The following is a 19,448-nucleotide window of genomic DNA, read 5'->3' as shown; positions in this document are numbered from 1 at the left end:
AATTTTGATAATATTTTTGCGAAAAGAAGTTTTTCTACAATGTAGATTAAACTTCTCACAACCGTAAATAAATGTATGACAAATAATATGGTGAAATAAAATGTATAGGTCCGTGTGCTTTTCATAATCAAAGTGATCCGCACATTTCAAGCTGGTTTTAAGACATTATTTTGAATTATTTGAGGTGTCACATGTTTTAATATTATATTTTAACTTAGAAGGAACGTTGTCGTTGTAGAGAATTTACTCACGGGTTGCCATTAATTCATAAAATGATTTTCATTTCCTGTACGCCAAATCCTGTCTTTATTCCACGTTATCCGGATAAATGACTTTACGCTATCACTTTCGTTTGATCAAACGTACAGACCTACCGTATAAATTCTATGGTGGCACATTTCTGCCACGATATAGCTTGGTAGCTATCGTGATAACAATGAAAACTTTCAAGGAACTGTGTGCTTTTTATGATTGCATATTTCTGCCATGAGATAGCAAGGTAGCTATCACGATAATTTGTAAACTTTCCAGGAAATTTGTGTATTTTTTTTTTCTGAAAACATTTAAGCCAGGAATACTATTATATAGATATTTTTATAAAGTTACATTTCCTGAAAATGTTTTAGCGCAAAATTTCGCGTTAATGCTTTGAACTGCCACGAGATGATCGCTAACATATCACGATAATTATTTTAACTTTCCAGCAAAGTTGTGCATTTTTCTGAAAACATTATCGCAATAAATTATTTTTTTCTCGATATGCCTTTTATTTCTAGGAAACTTTATGCTATTGCGATAAACTTTTCAGAAAAGTTTGAAATATCGAGATAATTTCTGAAAGTATCGAGAAAGGTAATCTGACTAATAAATAGCATAATAAATTTCGCGTTAGAGCTCGAAACTGCCACGAGATGCTTGGTAGCTAACACGATAATATTCTAAGCATTCCAGGAAAGTCGTGCAATTTTCTGAAAATATTATCCCAATTATTTCTTTTTCAGATATTTTTTATTGTTTTCTGAAAACTTTTAAGCGCAAAATTACGTTACTGCAACGTCACAGCTGCCAGATGGCTATAAATAGAACACGATGGTATCAATCAGTTATTGGTGCCAGACTTTTAAGTTCGCAGTCTACAGTATCTACTGCATGATGGTGGTAAGTTCCGTGTATGCAAAAAAAAAATATCGAGATAACATGGTCAAAAATATTTCCAGGAAACTTTTAGAAAAGTTCGAAATATCAGGATTTCTTTATCTAGCTATTAAATGGCAGTTGTGGGCACTAAAAGTATCGAGATGATAATGTTAATTATCGAAAGAAAATATTTGCAGAAAACTTTCGACTACTGAGATAATATTTTAGGAATTCTTTTAATTATCGCCATAGCTACCTAGCTATCCCGTGGTGCCAGAAATATGGCACCATACTATCTCGTGGCAGAAATATGCCACCATAAAATTCACTACTGATAAAAATAACATTTTGTTTAAATATCATTAATTGCACACCGCGCTTGTATTTCATGTGATTTTACTTGCAGGCAAAGCCCATCTGGTACGTCCCCGCTACATCAAACATACCTGATGACTCTCGTCATATTAATGACAACTAACTATTCGTGTATTTATTGTAGTTTGATAATTAAAAATCGATAAAAAACAAATACCTTATAGTTGCGTGTGTCCATTAAGGCATGACATGGGTGATGTGGAACACCCGTGAATGAAATGAAATGTCTTCTGATCGCGGAAGTAACTGGCTTACGAAAGTCGTGGGAGCACCGAATATAAAACCATGTTGTACATGACATTTCAACGACGAAAAAAAACACCTTCTCGGGCATATAAAGGCTGATTTTTCACAACTCTGTCTTAGTAAAGTTTTCCGAAGACACATTTTCAATTTATCTGCCTGATAAAAAGAACATTTTATCATTCAATACTTGCTCAATAAAAGTGGAAAACAGTCTGTTACTTTATAAAAAGTTGTTAATATCAATGTTGCTTTTCTTTTTTTTTTAAGCTGATTCAAATTCGTTTACTACATATATAATAAAAATGCATCCATACTAATCTAAAATTTTGGGTAAATGGGCTCAGCTCCTAAAATATATGGCTGCTAAAATTGTGGACATTGAATCAATCCAGTAATAACAGAGATATAGTGTAAATCAACATAAAATTCTAAGTAAAAAGGGAGCATAAACCTTGAAATATTAGTGCAAGAGTTTTGGCCATTGGGTCGTACAATGTGGTTGGTAATGTGGAGAAACTTAAGTTAAATTCAGAAATTCATATCCATTTGGTAATAATTGAAACAGAATGAAAGGGCATCAAAAGTTTTGCCAGAAGTTCTAAGTATAAACTGGGCGTTCTTCCTGAAATATTCGGGTGAGAGTTATGCCCCTGTGATGCAAGTGGTGATGAAGAATAACTGTTTTAAGTTTGAGCAAATCCAGTAGAGATTAAATAAGATTGCATCAATAAAATCTGTAAAACGATCCTTTGGAAGCAAAGAATGCAACCAAGAAGAATAATAGCAGACTCGGTTTGATTGAGTCTGTTCATGAGAGGTAATGCAATGTGCAACACCTCTCACACCCCCTAGCACCGGCTTAAGCGGAACTCTATTACACATTTGTTGAATAGATTCCATGATCCCAAAGGACCAGAAAATATAACAACACTGAATCCAAGTACGGGGAGATATTTTACAGCCGCTACACGGCACATTAAGACTGATGTTGTGATAGTTAATATAAATCTGTAAAAAGATCCTTTGAAGCAAAGAATGCAACTAAGAAGAACAATAGCAGACTCGGTTTGATTGAGTCTGTTCATGAGAGGTAATGAAATGTGCAACACCTCTCACGCCCCTTAGCACAGGCTTAAGCGAAACTCTATTACACATATGTTGTATGGATTTCATGATCCCAAAGGACCAGAAAATATAACAACACTGAATCCAAGTACGGGGAGACTTTTTAAAGCCGCCACACTGCACATCAAGATTGCTGTTGTGATAGTTAATAAAATCTGTAAAAAGGTCCTTTGGAGGCAAAGAATGCAACCAAGAATAATAATTATAGCAGACTCGGTTTGATTGAGCCTGTTCATGAGAGGTAATGAAATATGCAAAACCTCTCACGCCCCCTAGCACAGGCTTAAGCGGAACTCTATTACACATATGTTGAGTGGATTCAATGATCTCAAAAGACAAGAAAATATAACAACACTGAATCCAAGTACGGGGAGACTTTTTACAGCCGCCACACGGCACTAAAGATTGCTGTTGTGATAGTTAATAAAATCTGAAAAAAAAGATTGCTGTTGTGATAGTTAATAAAATCTGTAAAAAGATCCTTTGAAGCAAAGAATGCAACTAAGAAGAATAATAACAGACTCGATTTGACTGAGTCTGTTCATGAGAGGTAATGAAATGTGCAACACCTCTCATGCCCCCTAGCACAGGCTTAAGCGGAACTCTATTACACATATGTTGTATGGATTTCATGATCCCAAAGGACCAGAAAATATAACAACACTGAATCCAAGTACGGGGAGACTTTTTAAAGCCGCCACACGGCACCTCAAGATTGCTGTTGTGATAGTTAATAAAATCTGTAAAAAGATCCTTTGGAAGCAAAGAATGCAACCAAGAAGAATAATTATAGCAGACTCGGTTTGATTGAGGCTGTTCATGAGAGGTAATGAAATGTGCAACACCTCTCACGCCCCCTAGCACCGGCTTAAGCTGAACTCTATTACACATATGTTGAGTGGATTCAATGATCCCAAAGGACCAGAAAATATAACAACACTGAATCCAAGTACGGGGAGACTTTTTACAGCCGCCACACGGCACTTAAAGATTGCTGTTGTGATAGTTAATAAAATCTGTAAAAAGGTCCTTTGGAAGCAAAGAATGCAACCAAGAAGAATAATAGCAGACTCGGTTTGATTGAGTCTGTTCATGAGAGGAAATGAAATGTGCAACACCTCTCACGCCCCCTAGCATCGGCTTAAGCGGAACTCTATTACACATATGTTGAATGGATTCCATGATCCCAAAGGACAAGAAAATATAACAACACTGAACTTCTACCATGGTGAATACGCAGACGCCGACTCTGACACCGGGTCGAGAAAGATACTTTTCCATATACTGTGTATAGTTATTCTAAAATCCAATGACAAATGGTTAGGTTACGAAATAGAAAGGGGAAAGAACTTGTTGACCTTTGACCTCTAAGTGTTGCCACGACCTTTATACTATATTAGAGTCTGAGTGTTGTGTAGTACATATCGTTTATCAGGGAACATTAGTGCCAAGTAAAATCACTCGATAAATGGCAGAATTTTGGGTCAAGCAAGAACATGCAGGAGAGAAGGACTGATGGAACGACAGAATGGTGGAATTATGGACGGTACAGCGCCTTCTGGTACTCCAGTAATCCAGAAAACTGATCTAACCAGTAGTGGAGTAATAAAACATCTCATGAAATTGAATTTTTATTTAATCCAATAATATCGATCAAAGCTGAACAGTAAGTTATAATGTTTTATTGCCAAGTTGTATTGGAAAAGTATAGTATACCTCATTCGAATATTGATCTCCAAAACTTGTTGTGACGTTATCCTGTTTAAAGGCTCATAATGCCTTGGTTCATAACGTAGCTGCCACTTATTTGTTATGAACCTAACATATGCCTAGTTCTTGTCATTTTTTCAACATATTTGTTTCCTCAGATATTTTTGCCAAAGGTCTGAATATTGTTTAACATAGAAGAAAATATCGTCGAATCCAGTGGTTATGATTACTTCCATTCGTGGCCCTAACCAAATTAGTTCATGTATAATAATGAAAGTAGTGATTTTCTGACCATAAAATTTCTTGGATAACTGTTTTATCTGTTTTAACATAAAATTAAAAGCCTTGTGTAACTTCGAATATTATACTGATTGACGTCGTTGTATATGGCCCAGGGAGTGATGGATACGGCCATATTTTTCACAACATAATTTCTACATAAATAATATTTACTTTTATAAAGATTATATTCAGCCCTCATGTTTATTCAGTGTTATATACCAAACGATAATGACACCTTATAACATTACCCTCACTGTTCAGCACGTTAACTTGCATAGAAACCTCAAAGCCATGTTTCATTTTATATCAGACAAGATTTATTGAATTGAAATAATGTATAATTTGTCAAAATTTGTCTTTTACATGTTAATGCGACTTTCCACAGGACAACTAAATTTCGTTAGAGAGCAACATTGTTCTACTCGTACGTGGTCAAATAATTCTGTTTTCAATACTGAAGCAATAGAAACTTATAATCGTCGTACTTTCTAAGATTCGGATGTGCAATACCACGGAACCAATAAATGTTGTCCACGACACTTAGCGATTACAAAAACAGTAAAGTTAACATAGACACATTCGCAGACATACATTTCCGGATATAAACAATGGCATGATGCCTTGCCGTAAGAAACATAGACAGAAACGATTAAAGAAGGAGGAGAATAAAATGGCGAGACATATATCCAAACAAACGTATTTTGAATATCTATAAAATTCGAATAATGAATGAATCATGGGATAAGTGGCAATAGGTCAAGAATTGTTGATTCTTTACAAGCGGGGAATTTTTTACGTAATTTACAACCGCCTAAAATATTCTATGTATCATTCAAACTAGATTATGGTTCCCCGTTGAAAATGAGCAATTACAAAGTTACAAACTTGAATTCAAATATAACAGTTTGCTATTTGCTAAGTCTGGGAGCGTAAATTTTGTAATTCCATGGAAAGATGGAAAGTCACTTTGATAAATGGATGACCTTTATTCAAGAAACAGGGTAAATATTGTTATGCAAACAATAAGAAATACTGCTGGTATCCATTTTTATCTATATTGGTATCTAGTTTTATCTTTATTGGTACCCAGATTTTCCCTCCAAAAATCCCGCGTGCATGACTGACGTATCTTTCAAGTATACACTAATTAAAAGGAGAACGACATGATTAAAACGTGACAGACGGACATGTTTATTGCAATATATGATTTAAAAAATAAGCTTCACGGTCGAATTCAATGGTAAGGCGGTTACACACAGCTGCTGATCTGAATACAAGATACACCACACCCTACCATAATCATAATATAGTGAACTGCATATGATAAGATATAACTTAGAAAAAAAGGAATGCGGTCGCAAAGCGTGTCGTAAGCACATGAATACAAACAAGAAACAGATATTGATTTATATGTAGTTGGGTGTTTTTAAATGAAAAATGACATAAGTGCAGAAAAAAGCACTATATTACATTTTGGTAAGTTTATGTAAAACGTTAAAAAATGACTTATTCCGCATGGGATGTCTTTTTATTCATTACCGTATGCATCGCTACCGTGATAATAATGTTGTCGGAAAACGGGATTGAACAAAAGCATCAACAATGAGTTGCGCGAAATACATGTTTTCAGCCTCACCATATAGATCACATTAATTCAAAAAAAAATATATATATATTGAGGGCTTTGTGATACACTTTTCACTGTATAGAAGCTAATACAATGCATGTTATACACTTTTTATGAATAAATATAAGACATTTTCTTTTAAATTCATGTGATATAAACCAATAAATACTAATTATATGTGTTGTAATTAAACAACGAGGGCGTTCGCCCATGCATATTGACTGGTGTTTTATATTAGTGCGTTTTTAACGATCATTGCTACTAAGTTTGCTTTCGTTTTTGTTTGTTTTACAAATCAGCTCATGTTATAATGTGATTTCAAACGTTGAAAAATAAATGTAAAATCACCCATCTTTATCCAAACGTATGAATTAAATTTTTTAATGGAAAGTTATAGAAAAATGACATTAACAAAATACTTAACTTTGTTTTGAGGACCGGCCTGTTGTAGATGAATAGAAATAGAAACCGGCATCCTAGCGCACAAAGTGTAGTACAAAATGTTTGGTTACAGACAAGAAATGCAAATTAGCATCTATTGTTCTGTTATCAAGTACAATATTGTGATCGACATGTAAATTTGTCTACTTCTATTCTACCATACATAATAATTGTCATATATCGTGAGGTGAACGCAAAAGAAGGCTATTTTCTTTTTTATTTATATGCATCTAAACTTCTTTCCTTCTCACTCATCCTTTTCTCCAAGGTATATCGTTTATTTTATGTATCGAGAGCAACTCTACGTAAAACCCAACACAGTCAACCCTTTAAGCAAAAACGTCATTCGCTTCGTGCCATTTACTAAGTTCGATTCTAATTAGCATTCAATTTTAAATACATATAAATTATTAACATATGTAGCTGTTGACGGCAAATATTGTGGGAGGGGGCATCACTGTTCGTTATGTGAAAATCAAGGACTAAAGTCCAACAAGGAAAGTCACTTTCAAAGACCCTGAACAACACTCCGCATGGAAAACGAAGAAAGTGTAAATGCAAACTCTTGCACACCGATGAAATGAATGTAATGATAAACACTACTGAAACAAACAGTTACTGCATGGTAAATGGCAAAATTTAAATCCGATAACTGGTGCCATACCATAGTAAAAATTATTCCTCACCGAGAAATTTCTTACGCACTTAACAGTTACCATATGAAGACATTATAAAACACACATATATATATTTATGTAAAGATATAAAAATAAAAATACAAATCCATCGCGCAATATACGTATGTACTCACCGACAGCACCAAAAGAAATCATTTAAGGCGAGACGAAGCAGGAAACGACAAATACATGTATGAAACTGATTATTAATTTTAAAAAATATAACCAATTAATTGTTAATTGATATAAGAAAATATTTACGTCTATTTAATATTCCCAACTGAATGATTGGTATAATGGAGTTTGTGTTCAGTTGTGGTTTCCATGCACCAGTGTTTCCCAGAACTTAATTTATTTATATATATCGTGAAGGAAATATAAATGAGGTATTGTATATTGTGTCTTCGCGTGTAAAATTAAATCTATAGGGAAACAAATACTTACAACATTGTACAAAAGATTATTATGTTTAGCCATTGGCTGTTAAACTCAGTGTTTCATTCCCAAATAAGAGAGAAAGATGTATAAAACAGCACATACTATAAAGAAAAACGAGCTTAAGTTAAACAAGAATTATCTTTAAAAAAGTTAGTCGGCGCAGTTCTGTGTACATGTATTTAGCAAACAACTTGATTTACCTATAAAACAGTCCTTCAATATCAGTTACGTTCATTAATGAACACGTTTTCAAAGCACAATATATCTCAGCCCATGGAGTTTTTTTCACGAGGTATACCGGCACTTTATATATAGCTCCAAGGACCAGGCTAAGAAACTAGTTTTTAATGACGGAATTATAGTTCAATACTTAATAAATATTACTTTTTAAAAATATATGTATTATTATCATTTATTTATTTTATATTATTTTATTTTGAATATGAAGAAAGTAATATACCAGCGAAAACAGTAGTGCCATGTTGAATCAGGCTAATTGAATTAATGAATGTGTACAGTTAAAAGCGTACCGACAATATCAGATTTGCGTAGGAAACAATTGTGCTGATGTTGATGGGCTATTTACGTAATTTCATGAAAGCCTGATAACCATATAGTGTAACTTTTTCATGCCATATCATTCTTTCAAAAGATGCCTAACAAAGTGAGTTACCCAATGTAAAAATAACTTGCCATTCACACAGCGTTTTTACTGGCTGTCGGGAACTTTTGAACGTTCAGGCAAAAGCAAGCTTAATACGGCTGTGCCAAAAACAAAAGAAAAAAAAAAAACTTCATAATTATTTGCTGCATATCTTTTCACTAAAAGGTACTTTTCTCATTGCAAATGGGAATGCTCATGTTTGAAAGTTTGTATCTCCAAGATAAACAGACGACACACCATTGAAAGTACTTGTTCACATATACGGTAGCAATGATCTTTCATTTGAAATCTCATTGAAATATTCTTCACAGCAAATTTAAATTGGCGGATTATTTTTGAATTAACGGCCTGATTACGGTGTGTAGCTGTGCCGGTGTTTGGTATACTCAATGTTGCAAGTGAGACTACTCTTCCTTTTTATTTTTGAAATGCCAAACCAAGTAATACTATTCATTATGTTTAGTTATAGTACAAACACCTTTTAAGGAAAGACAAATCAAGTCAATGGACCATCAAATAAGAGTATGCGACTAGAAGTCACTCTTGACAAATTTAACCAGCATATGTCAATCAAATTATATCAGCGAGTGCATACGTGAATGCTGGTCGTAAGCTGATTGCAAGATTAAAATGAAACCTTTCAATCAATTTTAAACTATCCGAGGTTTTTGAGTACTTACATGTATGATGACTTAAGTGCTGACTGCACTGATAAAATGGAAGCATTTTAATCAGTTTGTAAATATCTGAGAAGCAATAGAGTACATACAATGATGTTGATTTTAGACTTACAGTTTGCAGATTGCACTATTAAACTTTTAACATAATCAAATTATATTTTCAAAACAGTACAGAATGTGTTTTTTCCTTAAGAGTAATGACAAAAGATACTCAACCATTTAAGATTTTATCCTTAAAATGCACTTAATTGTCTTGTAAAATATGAGCAATATTAATGAGATTTGTTGTTTTGGTTAGTTTTTAGTCACATCGACGTAAGTTAAGTCATATGACGACTTTCCAGCTTTTAATGGTGACGAAAGACCACAGACGTTCCTCTCTGCATTGTTTCCCATACGGACGGATACATCGGTAAAACTACCAGTACACCAGCTTAATGGCTTCCTCACAATATAGACATGTTAAATAATCTATATACTTGCGTTTCACTAACAAGAAAAAACATCTATGACTACATTCAACTGAGGCTAGTTATAGCTGAAATGCATACAAGACAAAATTTGTTAAAGACATTTGTTATTTTTCAGCCGGTATTCATGTTTTGATCACCTTAATAGTATCAAAAAAATTAACTGCATTCAATAAAAATGCAAAGACTGTTTTATAAAAAAAAAGCTTTAACAAGAGTGAAACAGTTTTATTTGTGGCAAATTTTACTCTCAAGATCGCTGCAACCATTTTTCCATATCTTTTTATAATGAAATATTTTTTGTTTCTTTCTATATATTTTTGAAGGCTCTTGTTTTTACCGACAGGAATCTCTCCTAAGAGTTCCCTTACCAAATAATTATAATTATGTATTAGTGAATAAATAATTGACAAGCAATTTAGCTAATTAGCCGAGACCCTCAAGATGTTGAAAGCTATTCAAAAACTTGACAAAAATTGGAGTATATTTTTACAAGAATTTCTGTCTTTCGTGTGCATTTAGTGAAATTAAATGTGAATTCGTTGTGGGATTATCAAAACATAATTTATCCACAGTTTTTAATAATTATAAGTAATGATGAGCATAAATGCGAAGTTTATGTTATTTATCACGTCGACATTTCGAGATATGTGACTGAGTTACTTTGCAGTAACGTTCTTCCGTAAGTATGTCACTAAAACGATTAGATAGAAGGTTTTAAAAGTAAATGACAACATATAGACCTAACGTTAAAAAGATAAAACAAAGCTCTAAATAAATATAATTGACAATCTTCTAAAGTTAGATAATAGACACTGGGTTGACATTCCTTCACCCGACCTAACCTTGATAAATCGTCTCGATTGTGTTAGTTCCGTATGGCGTAAAGATAAAATATTGGCTGGGTCATTAGTTGACTACTGTGTTAAAAATAGAGCAGATTTTATTAAATACATCATTAGACATTGGTATTTGAGGGCGGACATAAATTAGAATCATATATTATGTTCTGTCATTGTTCTTGAAGGTATTTTTGTTCTTCACCTATTTATCGTAAACTTGATTGTTGCCTCTTCATAATGATTTCCATCCAGATTTACGAATACGGACCGCGGCAGTTTCCTCAGTTATTGAATATATAATTTAAACTCAATAACTTCAAAAAATCTTCATCATTAACAACCGATATATAGATTTCTAAAAATAGACTTTGATTCCCTCTTCTCCGGACACAACTTCATTTAATGATCTTATTAATGTTCTGTTGCCACATGCTTTTTATGTTATGATCTGAAAATGTTATGATGCCACATACTTTGCATGTTATGACTCAGTCCGAACAGTGCCTCCAGAGGCCACCCGACCGGGGTTCCTGAGGCGACGGCGACAGGCGATTCCGGGTTTACACAACCGCACCAAGAAAGTAGTTTCCATAAATTTTCCTGTCATTCTCTGTCAAAACCATATTCTTATTCATATCTGAATTCGTTAATTTGAGTTTATGTTCGTACTTCTTGTTTAGATAGTTTTGTAAATGAATGTATGTAGCAGTTCATTCTTAGTTTTTAACCTTTACCCTGCTAAATTTCTGAATTTCTGGTCCGTCATTCAATTTGGGCAGTACCATTTATTATTTGAGGGGGGTATTCACTGAAAATTTACTGACTGAATAGCGATCAGTGCAGACCATGATCAGACTGCACGGATGTGCAGGCTGATCTTGGTCTGCACTGGTCGCAAAGGCAGAAACACTTGCTGACAGCAGGCTAAAGGTTACTTGCTTATATCGTTTTTCAAATGCTGTCGTATCTGTATTGATGTTAAGCCAAATTTGCCCCATTTGAAAATATATTCCATTCAATCTCATTACATGACTATTATATTAATCGCCTGTCCGTAGTTTGTACTATATGACAGGTCTAGATTCAACACAGCTTAATTGATCTATTAAGTCAAACTGAAAATTAATTTTTGATGTCTTGTAATAAAACACTTCTTGAATAGCTTGAAATAAATATTTCATTAATAACTAGCCCCATATGCAAAAGCGAAACATCCGCATCCCCCGACAACATATAGCAAAGTTTTTAAAATTTTATAAGAAAATGGTTTAAACAGACATAGTGTACTTACATGTGTGAAGAAAGATCTATCTGAGGTTCATTAAACCAGGAACAACTGCAGTATTGTACCAAAAAAGTATACTGAATGAATTGTGTTTTTACAAAGCCATTTTGACGTCTACGAAGACAAAATTGTAGGTTAAACTGCCATTGATCGCTTGTACACATGCTACCTGTTATCTTTTGCTTTTTAGGGGATATGAGAAAAACCACACATCAATACCCGTTCTTCAGTTTAAGCGGTAATATGCAGGTAATTCATAAATCCCCCATCAAAAAGTGCCAATGCAATGAACGTTAGAAACTGGCAATCAAGATGTTTCTATTCTGTCTAGGTTCAGTCTTGCAAGCTTTTAAGTTGTATTTCACGATGTTAAATTAGATGTCGCTTTTTATGAACATAAAGTATATGGGACTTTTAAATGAACTCCAGCTATAACGAATTTGTGTAACAAATTCACTTTTTTACTTTCAACATTTGGTCATGCGGAGTACACAGAAAACAACACTGAATCTGTACAAAAACTGCCACAAAATGACAGACAAGACAAGCATTACATAACTTAACAAATACCTTAAATGACTTTACATTGCTAACACACCACAAATGAAAGCAAAAACATATACAGCAAATATTATAGCCTCTTTCTAAGTGCAATATGATATATTGAATATATTGCATATCGATCGCCAATGTGTACATTATAACTATAAACAAAATGCAAAGAGAAAGTAAAACATTTTGACAAGAAGGGTGTAATGAACAAGCAAAGAAAACACAGTACGTAACCTCCTTGGAAGGGTCAATTGCTAAAACTCCAAGGGCTTGTCTGAACCGATTCATGCTACACACCTAGTAATCTAACCACGTTCCAAAGTAAAGGCCAAACAAATCTATTAAGTCATGCAATGGTAACAGCAGACGTGATATGTAACACACAAAAATGCTCATGTAAATATATACAAGTCATAAGAACCATCAAAAATTGTACGCAATGCCGTTGAAAAGACAAAACATCAACACAATCACAATAAAGCGTCTGACGTAACAGGCCAGAAGACACATATCAAAAATTGCTAAAAAAAAGTAGGAGAATTCAACTGTCTTTTAAATTTAACACAAAGTGAACTATTTTTGTATTTCAAAGTGAAAATGTAAAATGCATCTGACGTTTTTATTGTAGACCTTTTTTTTCATTTCATATCTTAATTACGCTACTTAATTATATCCCGACTTCATTTACAACCACCAGTTTATATTTTGACAGCCTAACGTAACGTTTAAACTGTGGCCTAACAAAATCGTGCTCATGGAATTACCATTTTAACTTTCGTAAGCTGACGTTGCATGACGGACCATTCATTACAGAATACGGGGCGGTGGCGTTTAAGTGTCATTGGCGAAAAGACTGGTCGAATATTTGGAGCTAGAAATTCAAATGAAAAATAAAATTTTGATTTTGACGTGTGTATAACTGGATAAGCGTCTTTTGAATAATAGAAAATTACGATTTTGGAAGGTATCTTATGCTGTTTTTGTTTATGTTTATGCATTTTAATGCCATGGATTATTTATAAGATTTCGAATTTAAAAACACGTTTCAAGGATAGCAGATGGATTTAAGTATTTTGTTGTTTACTTTTATTTCTACATTTATCCATTTGTAAAATGAGCATTTAATTTGCAAAACGCTAAATTGATCGTAAGCAATCTATTCTCACATATATTTGTTCTACAGAAACTTCGCTAATTATCAAACATCATGGTTCATTTACGAATACATAGCAAAGAAAACGGGGTGCATAATCTAAAACGCTACAAATGCCATAGACATTAAAAATAGCAAACCAGAAAGGTCAATTACCAGAAAATAATTTATGGCAGGCTACTCCTATAACTAACCTAAATTTATTAGTGTTAATGTTATAAGTTTTACACGGCAATTAGCTTAAAATACCTTACGTCAAACAAATGATAACCGCGTCTGTTTTTTACTTTGACGGACGAAAGTCTTCTAAACTAAATCCTATTGTGTATTGTTTGCCGAGCATTAGTTATTTATATTATTGGATTTAGGACCAGTAGGTTGGTGATTAGGGTATCGCCCGCTAAACCCAGAGGTCGTTGGTTCAAGCCCCACTGAGATCAAGGCCTCAACTTCACATATAACACCAGTACTGATTTTTCCAGGAAGCGGACTTAAGCGTAAGCTTGCAAATAAGCTTCAAGCTTTCATCACAATCGAGCTAAAAGTAATTTATTTTAACTAGATTAAGGAATATGTTTATTTAATATTGAGAGGACCGGTATGTGCCCAGTTGTGTCTTCATAAGGTGATTAAAGAGATGCATTGCTTAGCATTTTGATAGATAATTATTACCCAGAATTACATCTCTACTTCCCTTTGAACTGTATTAAGGTAGCATCAGTTGATGCTTATCTATGCAATTATTCTCAACATTGTAATGGTTAAATACTTTTCCGTGTACCTCAAGTACACAGAAATTGGTTTATAAGACAGCAAACCCTATTTTGAAAATACGATAATTATATCGTTATTTGGTATAAAGAGGTTACATATATAACTCTTAAATGAAAGGCGCATTGTATCCCAGTCAAATTATAAACAATGAACAGAGGGGCACCTGTGGTCTCCCTCCGCCATCAAAGCTGGAAAGTCGCGTCGGGGACACGTTAAACCCAGAAATAAAAATATAAAATATTATATAGCACCAGATCTTATGCCGGACGCTTAAAACTCAGTGTTAGTTAAAGTGTTGATTTTATCATTATACCTCTACCTCACTGTACTTTAGAGGGTCCGTGGATAGAAGCTTAGCTGAACAATGATTTGATTTATTCATTATAATATTAACCTTAAAGACATCGGGACATTATACTGTTTGGTCAGACCGAAGGAATTAAGGTCATGAAATGATTCTATAGTGAGGAAAGACAATTGGTATTCCACTATCAAACTCAAAAGTCATATAGGATTTCGTGTACAAAGAATATATGATATGAGTAGTAAAAAAGTCATGACATCCATTTTTACAAGACAGTTCTCATAGTTCGTAACTTTTTGGTAGGCATACCGAATACCTTTCCATTTCCTGAGTCATTTGTGTTTTGTTCATGGTTTTGCTTAGTTATCCCACAATGACAATTGCTATAGAATCAGTTACACAAACTTTATTGTATTCTTAATTGTTTGCTTATACCATCAGCTAGATTGCAACATTCAATTTGAGAGTGGTGAATTAATCCCTTTGGTGATTTGTCATATGATTTTGCAACGTCGTTTGGTTTGAAACCATTTTGTTTAAAAAAGAGACCTCTGTTAGTTAGCTTAATGTAATGGAACAACATGTTATGTACATATTTAATGAAAAAAATGAATGAATCACGTTTGGAACTTTAAAGCAGCTACTTGAATTCAACGTACACATGCGACAAAAATAATTGCTTTAACGCCAAAGCCAGAAACACTCAGCTTGTATCTACTTCTGTAGCAGTAAGGAAGTATATATCTTTTCACATGATGATTGTAGTGTTTATCTCTGAAAAGGTGAAAGAAAGGGTGGTCCTTATTTGCATGCTTTTTCTGAAAAAAAAGTTTTGGTAAAATCATTTTTTTTTTTTATTTCAGATCGGTATCCGCACACGCACCAGCCATGAAGTTCATATACCTCACCATTATATTTAGTGTTTCTACAGCAACTGTCTCGACGCAAGGTAATTAAACATTCATTTAATATTTAGAGCTATATCAAATGTAAATCCAACTTCTTTCAACCAATCGCATGCCAGATATTTTTATTTAATAGCTTTCAATATTTACCCCTGCAAATTTTACAACGTGAGCGTATTAACATGTTCCTCACGAAAGCATTATTAAAAGGCAACCCTACCTGATGATGCATGGAAAAAGGAAAAGGGGATATAATGGAAAACTTCAATATTACGAAATCACAACGCCCCCCCCCCACCCCACCCCTCCCCGTCCCCTGTTTCAGCTTTCTAATGCTGATAATTTTACTCTACCGCCTCTATATTATATACAGTTGGGTATAAAGTGACATTCCTTGCATAAGTGTTAAATGTGTGCCTAGTTTTGTAGATAAAAAGATTGCGCTTGCCTGTTCTATGACGTTCTGTTGCAAAGTACCTTTATTATACCAACAGCCCCACAAAGCAGCCAAAGGGTCTGTCTGTTTTTGGAGCATTCTGAACCCAATTCAAAATAGCAGATCCGGTTATCTTATATATAAACTTTTACTGGTACGGAACTGTGCGTTTTACTTCATAGGTACAGATGAGCAATAACATTAACAGAAAAAAAACTTAAACTACTCTAAAAATATGACTATTTTGGTGATAGATCAAATCATGTGTGTGTGGAATGCTAGTTGTAGTATTTTACTAGTGTCTGTGTTATGTTTGATGTTCACTGATATAATGCTTGACCTTTTACAGTCACTAAAAGTTCATTTATATTATACACTTTATCGTCTTGGATAATATTTTGAATATAGCAATTACTTTTGGTGTGAGAAAAAAAGTAATTGTATTAATGACATAATACAACCGGCTCTATCTCATTCTTGGTTAGGTATCTTAACCCTTAACTCAGGCTACCAGGTTCTTTACTGGCTTTCTTTGTCTGTGTTAGCCTTATTGTTATTAAAAAACGTTGGACCAAGGTTCATGAAAGTGATAAGTGCAATTAATACACTGTTTGAGTTAGTAAATCAAGATAACAACCAAATGATGAATATTTATTAGCATTTATTATTGAAAGCAGTGCATCCAAGTTACTTTTGGAAAATAATTGAATTTAAATGAAATGTATGTAACCTTTAGTCTGCTGGCGGCAAGTGATTTTGCCTTTGCGACCAATGCAGACCAAGATCAGCCTGCTCAGGCTGATCGTAGCCTGCACTGTTCGCTATTCGGTCAGTAATTTTTCGGTGAACACCCCTTTGAATAATAATTGGTACTGCCCAAATTGAATGGTGGACGAATTCATTTTAGAAATTTAGCTGGGTAAAGGTTAAATTCATATACGTGTAACTTAGAGGGTCTTCCTAATGAACATCACAGTATTCACATTTTCAAAACAGACAACAACGCTTGTAAATTAATAAATTCACAAAAATGTTACTTAATCTTGGAGTGACCTGTCAGAAAAGCTAAATGTATCAATGTACTATATGTCTTTTCAGTAAGGAGCTTTACAGCTTTTATACAAGTCTTTGAGATAATGCCCTGAACAGGTTTGAGTTGAATCGGAATTTTATGTACGTCTTGTTATAACAGCACCCCAGTTAGCTTGTTTTGGCAAACAAAACTGATAATCATCAATCCAACAGACTTGGAGAAAGTTTAACATCGGTGTTACGGTCTACACTTACTTATGTTTATAAAATGTCCCACAGCAAGCGACAGTTGAACAGTTTTATATATCATAGACAAGTTGAATAAACTGACAAGTTAAGCTTAATGGAAATTCTCTCCAGTATAGGTACAGGTTATATGGCGGTCGAACAATAGATTTTGACAAAATTAGAATGGCTGATGAAATTGGTTTTAGTTATTTGGATTATATAATAAAAAAGAATCAGCCTTACACATAAAAAAGAATAAAATAGAATAAAAAAAACACTTAATGTTTTCGTTCAGCTTTGTATTCTAATTAACACATGCCATTTAAAGAAACTTTTGGCTGACACAATAAAATTTTATTTGTGTTTAATTTTCTTTAATGATATCAAAGTAATTGGGATTGGGTGCGGCTTCCGTTCATAAGTTTACACACGATGCATAAAATTATTTAGAAAATGTCAAGACAATACAAAACTAGTGCAACTGTATTAAGGATAAAGTAGCAGATGCAATGATTCACTACAGTGACAGAAAGGACACACGATGCTGTGGTTTCCTTCTCTTTCTTGATTCCATTGACACGTTGTATATTGATAAATCCACACATCCTTAGTTGGACAACTATACCTCTAAACCAGTATGTAAATATTTCAACTGTTTGTCATTTATTGCATATAACATTCACCTGCAATAAAAAAAAGTACAAGGCTGAATTTGTACTTAATATATCATATTAAAGTTAATGTTTTCAATATAACTTCATAATGTCGTATATGTTTCATTACCTGAAGTGCGTATTGAGTGTTTTATGTACTGAACCGATTGTTTCGAAGGTTAATATATGATTCAAATTGACTTTCATTACTTTAATTCATACAGAATTATTTGTTGCGGTATGTATTTTTGTTGTTTTATCTGGCAAAGCATGCGGACAAATTAATTATGAATTAAAACACACCTTAAAATCAAATACAGTTTCTGTGTACGCAATTTATTTAATTGTTCAATTGTTTCATTCACATGTTTTGTAAATTACAAGTATGAGTCACTTTTAAATGTTATCACGCTTACATCTCGTAATATCATTTTCACATCAATAGCTCGAAAGGAACAATCTCAACTAACAAAATATACAAGATGTTTCGCATACAAGTTAGATCTAGTACTTAACGTCAATGAAATAATAAGCCCCTCTTGGCATTTATCCATGTACCTGTATGAAACCTGATGAAAGGAGCAATGAACTAACCATTTAATTGTAATGTTGATTTACAAAGTAATTATTATGGAATAGTTTTTCCTTTTATAGATATATGAAATGCGATATGGTTGAAATGTATCGATACTTAAAGCCTTCAATGTCTCTTAACAAAACTGTATTGCCTCCTTGGCAAAAGTCCCTGTAACTTATAGAAAAATCCAATGCAAAATGTAAAATACTTTGCAAAATTTAATGGAAAGGAAACATGCCTGAAATAGTTTTTTCCATTTTTGACACCGGCGTTTTTTAGATATACAGAAGGTATAGGTATTTGTTTTCTCTCCTTTTTAGAATTAGACAAATGATTTCAAAATAACGTATATATTATTTTCTAGAAATGTCACGTTCTATTAATTTCTGACCTTTTTTAACCGTCTGAGAAAAATAAATAAGGTTTTAAACAATGCCATAAACATAATGGTACTAAAGTTAAGCATGTGGTGACATTTAATGGTTGCAATTATATAAAGTTTAAATTTAATGCTTTTCTTTGTCTAGAACAAACTAGATGATTATCACACATGTCTTTTATACGTCTGTGCTCAAATGTGTTTCAATATTCTGCACGAACAACATCACGACAAATAAGCAACAGTCATTATGAAAAGCTCTTTTCCAAACTGATCATAAAACATTTGTATCTTATTTGCTCAGGAGAAAAAGAAAGCATATAACGTCATTCCAAAGTTTCCGTACTTTTCAAAAAGAATAGACAAAAGTCCAATAAAAACAGCCACATTCCAAAAACGCATCTCCCAAGCATAAAACGCTACTGAAATGTATATAAGGATAAGGAAATGATGCAC

At 33.5% G+C, this 19,448-nt stretch overlaps 1 protein-coding gene across 3 annotated transcripts in view; it reads left to right on the top strand.

Annotated features, from left to right (window-relative positions):
- Positions 1–13,289: 13,289 nt before the first annotated feature.
- LOC123533672 (uncharacterized) overlaps positions 13,290–19,448 on the top strand; it is a 38,452-nt gene continuing 32,293 nt past the window's right edge. For 2 of the 3 annotated variants that reach the window (XM_045315426.2, XM_045315425.2), the window contains exons 1-2: positions 13,290–13,515; positions 15,646–15,731. In XM_045315426.2, coding sequence (XP_045171361.2) covers positions 15,671–15,731 — 61 coding nt within the window. In that variant the 5' untranslated portion in view covers positions 13,290–13,515; positions 15,646–15,670. The remainder of the gene's footprint in view (positions 13,516–15,645; positions 15,732–19,448) is intronic. The other variant, XM_045315427.2, reaches the window with a different exon arrangement.

The sequence above is a fragment of the Mercenaria mercenaria genome, chromosome 12 (genome assembly GCF_021730395.1).
Source record: "Mercenaria mercenaria strain notata chromosome 12, MADL_Memer_1, whole genome shotgun sequence".
Classification (NCBI taxonomy): Eukaryota; Metazoa; Mollusca; class Bivalvia; order Venerida; family Veneridae; genus Mercenaria; species Mercenaria mercenaria.
The sequence above is the reverse complement of the archived record's forward strand: the minus strand, read 5'-3'. Positions and strand labels throughout refer to the sequence as shown.